At 35.7% G+C, this 8,410-nt stretch overlaps 1 protein-coding gene across 1 annotated transcript; it reads left to right on the top strand.

Annotated features, from left to right (window-relative positions):
• Positions 1 to 711: 711 nt before the first annotated feature.
• LOC132159855 (granzyme B(G,H)-like) lies at positions 712 to 8,202 on the top strand. Its single transcript, XM_059569485.1, has 5 exons — positions 712 to 830; positions 988 to 1,138; positions 3,988 to 4,135; positions 7,417 to 7,668; positions 7,760 to 8,202. Exons 1-5 carry the CDS (start codon positions 770 to 772, stop codon positions 7,916 to 7,918), a joined length of 771 nt encoding a protein of 256 aa, XP_059425468.1. The 5' UTR covers positions 712 to 769; the 3' UTR covers positions 7,919 to 8,202.
• The last annotated feature ends 208 nt before the right edge of the window (positions 8,203 to 8,410 follow it).

Below are 8,410 nucleotides of genomic sequence, written 5' to 3' on the forward strand. Positions count from 1 at the left end.
ACGGCAAATTATAGAAGATCTGGTTGGGGTGAGGCTGCTCTTGGTGGGTTCATAAAATAGCAGTAGGCTACTGAAAAGGTTCAAGTAACCAAAATAAATTCTTAAAATCAGCATGGCAACAAATGTGAAATGCCTATATCTGTATTTGTACACTTTCTGACACTTAAATCTTTAAAAACACTTACATTTCAATGCATGAGATGCAAAACATTACACCAAGTAGCATTTCAATTTATGCTATACCTAAAACTCCAACACAAGGTAGTGACAGAAAGTGTTTGTCTTCATTCTGAAAAACTAAAACCATTGGAGTCTTGGTGCATGTGCAATAGTTTATTGTTTATTGAACAAACATGAAAAAAAGATTTTTAACACTTTCCAAAATGTATTACATTTCAAATTATCTTTAAAATACAGCATTCTGAAAAGGGGGACACAAACACAACACCTGTTTTATGATTGATTTTCCACTTCTATATAATTATGTTTATGGTTATGAACTGTATAGTATTCAAGTACCAAAATGTATGGTGAGCTACATAACAGTTTTAGACCAAACCATCCATAGTCTGGAAATGAGACCACAAAGATTAACAAGAACAATAGTGAGTCATCGTTTTGTCACTTATACCACAAAGTGAGAAAGAGAGAAAAGAAAAGAAAAGAAAAGAAAAGAAAAGAAAAGAAAAGAAAAAAAGACGTAGGGGCAACTCAGTGTCTCCACCCACCTATATTTATAGTGTTTTGTCAGTCAGAGCTCACTGTCTTCATGATGATCATCATCTCTCTGCTCCTGCTGGCCTCTCTGCTGCCACACCTGACCTTCACTGGTGAGACTGATTGACTAAACTGCATATTTATAAATCACTTAAAGATGTATTATCACAACCAAGATCTCAGCATGGTTTCTGGATTTTTTCTGAACTCAATAATGTGTTTCTAGGTGTTTGTAGGGTGAATAAGTTACTGTCTGTATTTCTCTCTCAGCTCGTGTGGATGTTGGTATAGTGAATGGCCGGGTAGCAAAACCCCACTCCAGACCTTACATGGTTTCTCTTCAGATTAACAAGGAACATATCTGTGGTGGATTTCTCATTCATAACCAGTTTGTCTTGACTGCTGCACATTGCAGACAAAAGTGAGGCTTTTGTTTTGTCTAATCTGCAATATTGATTGATTTTAAATGTTTTTAGATGAATTCACAGTAGTAAATGGATTTCAAAGTTTTGTCATAAAAGGAGTATGCACAATATGCGAGACACCCTTTGCTGCAGACTGTAGCGCGATGACGTCACGTATGTGTTTACCGCGCATGCGCTTGTAATTTGCATTGCGTGATGACGTTAGTTGTTTTTGGGTCGTGCGTGCATTAAAACGATGTGCATACTTAAAAGAAAACTCTAATAAAATGTTAAAGTATTGAAGAACATTAAGGTGTAAAAAAGACGGGAAAACAACCATGTTTAACCATGTTTCATCTGAGGTAAAATTATACGGAATTAAAGTTTATTCTGTAATATCTGTGTAGTATCTTACAATATATTAACATTCTGTTGCACTTTACTTCACTGTGTATATTGTAATATTACACTTTAATGGCACCTTATATTTCTTACTGAGCTAGTCAAAATAACAACAGATAAAGTACAGTCGTCGGCTATAATAGTGCAGATGGTAAAACATGTGTTGTTCACAATATGATGCAATCGATCCGGTCCGAATCTGCCTTTTTTCCCCCTACCTTTTCAAATTTCAAATCACATCAGAAAAGCATTTATTTTAAATAAAAACGGAGGAAATAATCAAACCGTTTTGAGGGAGGGCTTTATTGTCCTAATATGCTGGCATCCATTTAATAATTTGAATTAAAATTATAATTTACACTCATTATTGCATACTGTTTTAGAATGTACTACAATACTGAGGTGCAAATAATTGCCACTATTTGCAATAAGTAATATAAATAGCAGAAAATCCTGCTATTTTAACATAGTGTAAATATAATCTATAGCCATTTGCTCTAAGTGTGAATAGCCACTGCCTTTCTTATTTTAATCTTTCTTTTGCTATGGTTCTTGTTTATTTATTTTTTAACTATAAATTTGGACATTTTTCTTTTGCTTTGGCAATTCTGCATGTGAAACATTTAAGCTAATAAAGTAGTTTTAAGTTCAGGCGACTAAATACAGTATATTTTGAGTGTCTGCATCCCATTTTATGCAAGGTGCCTCCAAAAAAACCAAACTGATGACAGTGATCTTTTTTTATTTATTTCAAAGAACAAAACAGAAAATATAATTGTATATACAAATATAGATTAAGAAAAAAAATCTGAAATTCACCTCCATCACTGATAAAACAATAAGTCAAGCAGTAGCCCTCAATTTCTTTGAATGGATAAAACCCACACAGGACTCTCCTCCTGCGACTCCTCACACAGCCAGGTGGACAGTCTTTAAATATCTCACTGCACCGGAGGCACTTGGTCAGAGAACATGACGCCCGGACACTCTGGTTCTTTTGTTCAGACAATGCACTCCAGTTCACGACACCTTATTTACATAAAAGAACAAACAATACTAAAGCAAAATTAAATCATTTTGAAGAAAGGCAGAAGAGCCATACAAGGAAAATATTTTAAAAGTATTTTTAAATATATTATAGCATGGTGTTATAAAAAGTGTTATTTGCTTTGTCTGTAAACTACCTAAGAGATTTAATTTATAACCAGCATTAACACCAACTAAATTAATAAATTTTCTCAAGTCAAAATTTAGGTTGGCTTGGCTTGAGAAAGCATGGCCTGAAAGTTTGAAGTTTTTTTCAATTTGAAAATTTTACAGTTGAGGGCTATACAGTCTTTCAGAGAAAGAAAAACACATAATTACAGTACTCTAGCCACATGAAGTGGGTCTCTTCTCTGAATTTCTTCACACTGACAATGTCCCCAAAAAGTCATATTAAGACATAAGAGGGTCAATATAAGAGGTAACACTTTACAAGAAGGTGTCATTGGTAAACACTAGTTAATGTATTAATTAACATGAACTAACAATGAACAATACATGTGTTACAGTATCTATTAATCTTTGATAATGTTAATGAATAAGATTACAAATATGATATTTTTTTTTGCAATGCATGCAACCATCAACCCTTACAAAAGGAAAATATATTTACCAATATATTTCTTAAAATATATTGTGATATATTGTAATATATTATTTTCCCTTTTTATTTTCTAATATATTATATATTTGAATACTTTGAATAATATATTGATGATACATATATCATATAATATATTGCAAAATATACAAATGATTGCCGCTTTCAATATATTGCAATATATTGGAAAAAAATAAATATTAAATCCCATATATAAGAATATATGCCTAATATATTACATGATATTTTCCAATATACTGTAATATATTTTTATTTCATAAGGGAATGGCATTACTAACATTAATAAAGTCTTTCTGCTCTATTTTAAAACATCTTTAATGGTTCATTTTAGGCGAAATAAGACTTTGAAAGACCAGCATTCGAATACTATATCATAAAACATGTCATAAGTGTTTGAAATCGCACACATTTGCAATGACACTCTCTATGATTATGACCAAAGCATTCTTACAATTAAAAGCAATTTAAACGCAAATTTTTAAGAAAACAAAAATAATATCTCATATCCACCATACCTTACGAACATCCGGAAGTGAATGAACCTGGATATGCGCATTAATGACAGTCAGTACGGCGCGTACGGCGCACAATCGTATTTACGGTAAATACATATACGTTACTGCGCATGCGCGGTAAACACACGTCACGTACATACGTGACGTACATACGTGACGTACATACGTGACGTCGCCGTGCTACAGTCTGAAGCGAGGAGTACTTGCAATATGCTCTTCGAAAAGAATACAAAAATAAAAAATAAAAAAACTTTATTTTGCTACTAAGACTTTCTTTCAACAGAAATACGATACTGACAGCTGTGATTGGGGCACATCGCCTAAAGAATGAGAATGAGGGGTCTGTACGCATCGCAGTGAAGTCTTACCACAAGCATCCAGGCTATAAGCCTGGCAGACCTTCATTCCTGAATGACATTATGCTTTTGAGGGTAAAAATCTACAGACTAACTATTTTTTATTTTAAGGACTGCACAAACACTTACTTTTTAAAGTACAAACCCGATTCCAAAAAAGTTGGGACACTGTACAAATTGTGAATAAAAACAGAATGCAATGATGTTGAAGTTTCAAATTTCAATGTTTTATTCAGAATACAACATAGATGACATATCAAATGTTTAAACTGAGAAAGTGTATCATTTTATGGGGGGAAAATAAGTTGATTTTAAATTTCATAGCATCAACAGATTTTAAAAAAGTTGGGACGAGGCAATGTTTACCACTGTGTGGCATCCCCTCTTCTTTTTATAACAGTCTGCAAACGTCTGGGGACTGAGGAGACAAGTTGCTCATGCTTAGGAATAGGAATGTTGTCCCATTCTTGTCTAATACAGGCTTCTAGTTGCTCAACAGTTTTAGGTTTCTTTGTCGCATCGCTTCCTCTTTATGATGTGCCAAATGTTTTCTATAAGTGAAAGATCTGGACTGCAGGCTGGTCATTTCAGTACCCGGATCCTTCTTCTACGCAGCCATGATGTTGTAGTTGATGCAGTATGTGGTCTGGCATTGGCATGCTGGAAAATGCAAGGTCTTCCCTGAAAGAGTTGACGTCTGGATGAGAGCATATGTTGTTCTAGAACTTGAATATACCTTTCAGCATTGATGGTGCCTTTCCAGATGTTTAAGCTGCCCATGCCACATGCACTCATGCAACCCCATACCATCAGAGATGCAGGCTTCTGAAATGAGCACCTATAACAACTTGGGTTGTCCTTATCTCTTTAGTCCGGATGACATGGCGTTGCAGTTTTCCAAAAAGAACTTCAAATTTTGATTAGTTTGACCACAGAACAGTTTTCGACTTTGCCACAGTCCATTTAAATGAGCCTTGGCCCAGAGAAAACGCCTGTGCTTCTGGATCATGTTTAGATATGGCTTCTTTTTGAGTTTTAGCTGGCAACGGTGAATGGCACAGTGGATTGTGTTCACCAACAATGTTTTCCATTACAGTAGCATTCCTGTATGTGATGCAGTGCCGTCTAAGTACAGCTGAAGGAGCCTGTCCTCCAACAAAAAACGACCATATAGGTCGTTTGTACAAGCACCTTATTACGACCTATATTTACGTTTTAAAGTTAAGCGGCCTCTAGTGGCCGTTAAAATAATGACAGTATCGCGTTACGTCAGTCGTCATGAAATGACATATAACGTCATTACCAATCAAAACGCACGTTTATTTAAATGCAATGTGTGGTCTTTTTACACCGATCTCACAGTAATTCGTACATATTTTACTAGGTGGCTTATTCGTTCAATTGACCACACCTAACCCCACCCCTAAACCTAACCCTCACAGAAATCATGCTAAATTATGACTTATTGAGCATATACATTTTACGTGCACATCTGTTCTCTGGGATCGAACCCATGATAGCATGATTGCATATCAAGGTATAACGCAATAATCTACCAACTGAGCTACACAAAACACTAATCACAATGCAAATAAAAGAGTACAAAACATTAATATGAAAACGACCTTTTGCCGATAGGGGCGCAATTGTAGTATACGCTCTGATGGGTCGTATTTCAGGGATTTGGACAAACGACCTATATGAGCGTATTGGTTGGAGGACAGGTTGAGCTGAAGATCTTTGCCTCGGTCGGATTCGGGCTTAATGTATATCATTTTACACAGACTCGGGCCGGGCTCGGGCTCGGGCTCAGGCTCGCGCTCCGGTCTGCGATGTAAATGAGCGGTCATGTGATGTGTTTCAATTAGCATGAGAAAGATGCGGAAGTGCATGCATGAAACGGAGGCTTGCCTCTGGCGATTACGTTTTGGTTGCACCAGCAACTAAAGCAAAGTCTGAGGTCTTGAAAAGTTTTGACCATGTTTATAATGAAAATAATGAGCCAGTGGGTTATATTGCTGGATGCACCATCAGTGAGTGCAGGAACGCGCTGAAGCTTGTAAAGTGGATTCAATAGTTTTCCTACACAAAAACATGTAGGCCTAGCCTAATCTAGGTGAGTAAAGATTTTTCAAATTATAACTAAATATAAATTAAGTCTTAAATGCATAATGTAGACAGAGTAGTCTATATAGGCTAATGTTGGCATTATTCTTTTATTAAATGTCAGCTGCTAGTGGCTAAGCAAATCCGACGGAACCTTTTTCTTAACTTCATTATGGCTAAATACAATCTTAATTTAGAATTTATCTTAATTTAATTTGTTAAGAAAGACTAGTTTTTATTGGTGCGTTGGCCTATTTAAAGGCTAAATGAGCCTATGCCTAGGCTTATTTAGAGTGCTGAGATGTTACGATGTTACAGAGGACTTATTTTATTTCTTTATTCCAACTTCCACATGGCCTATAACATACTTTAGTCACGAATAAATTGTTAAAATGTATAAATGGCTCATTCTTGACAAAAGGCAAAAGAGCTGTGTGTGTGCGCACATTTGAATAATATCGGGCTAAAACGGGTTCAGGGTTTTAAAAAGCTGTCCATCAAAATGTACTTGTCAGGCTCTTGTCCTGTCGTGCCTGACTTTTAAGGCCTTATTACAGCTCTACGTCTAAGGGCCCGAAGATCACGGGCATCCAGTATGGTTTTCCGGCCTTGACCCTTACGCACAGAGATTGTTCCAGATTCTCTGAATCTTTGGATGATATTATGCACTATAGATGACTTCCCATATACAACTTCTAACTCTTTGCAATTTTTCTCTAAAAAACTCCTTTCTGATATTGCTCCACCATTTTTCGCCACAGCATGGGGGAAATTGGTGATCCTATGCCAATCTTGACTGCTGAGAGACACTGCCACTCTGAGAGGCTCTTTTTATACCCAATCATGTTGCCAATTTACCTAATGAGTTGCATTGGTCCTCCAGCTGTTCCTTATATGTACGTTTACATTTTCCTGCCTCTTATTGCTACCTGTCCCAACTTTATTGGATTGTGTAGCTCTTATGAAATCCAAAATAAGCCAATATTTGCCATGACATTTCAAAATATCTCACTTTCAACATTTGATATTTTATCTACATTCTATTGTGAATAAAATACAAGTTTATGATATTTGTAAATTATTCCATTCCTTTTTTACTCACAATTTGTACAGTGTCACAACCTTTTTGGAATCGGGTTTTTAGTTTTTTTAACAGTGTATAAAGATCATAGAAAATGCAAGATGTAAAAATATAATGTAAAAAATATGATTCAGTATCTTTTAATGATGATGATGTTATTGCATTACAGCTACAAAAAAAAGTCAAAGAAAACAATAAAGTCAAGATTATTAAAATACCAAGACAAAAGGGAGACATCAAAGCTGATTCTGTCTGTAGTGTCACTGGCTGGGGAAGCCTACGGACTAATGGCTCAGCTAATGATCGTCTAATGGAGATGAAGGTGTATATAATGGATAACACAGAATGTGAAACAAGATGGGGAGAGATCTACTCAGTTCCAAAGATGATGTGTACATATGGCATTGGTGGATTCTGTGATGTATGTACAATTCACAGACTCTGTTCATTTATGAACTTGTTTAAACTGATATATGATTTTAAGGAATCTGTTAATTTGTGTTTCTTAACAGGGAGATTCTGGGGGTCCGTTAGTTTGTGGAGACACTGCAGTTGGTATCGTATCATTTCATGTCTTGGATCTCTGCAATTCGCCTATGTATCCTAATGTGTATACTAAGATTTCACCTTATCTGGAGTGGATCAACAAAATAATAAAAAATGTCAAGTGAATTCATGAATTTATTTCAATAAATGTATCACATGAAAATCATCAATCATTTGATGTGTTATCTGTCACGTCCATGGACTTTGTGTGTTTTTCTCCCAATGTCCTCCATTGTGACCTAGTTTCTCCCTCTCGTTGAGTTTCTTATTTGTTTCATCTGTGCCCTGTTCATTACCTCTCGTTAAGCCCTGTATTTATAGTGTTGTCTGCCTCTTGATTCCTTTTTTCTGCTGTTAAACATCCGTGTTATGTGCTACAGTACTTGAGTGTTCCTGCCAAGCTCTGTGATACCCCTTGTTTTGGATTATTAAAGATAAAAAGTATTCTGAATCTCCATCATCTCTTTGGTCCTCACAGTATCACCGTGACATTATCCTTGTCACAGCCACATATAATTACAATTTGACATTAGGGAAATGGGTAATATCTTGTTTACTTCATCATGGAGTGAAATCTCCCAAAACAGATTTCTTGTCACTGTTTATATGATCTGGAC

Source organism: Carassius carassius, chromosome 16 (assembly GCF_963082965.1).
Source record: "Carassius carassius chromosome 16, fCarCar2.1, whole genome shotgun sequence".
Classification (NCBI taxonomy): domain Eukaryota; kingdom Metazoa; phylum Chordata; class Actinopteri; order Cypriniformes; family Cyprinidae; genus Carassius; species Carassius carassius.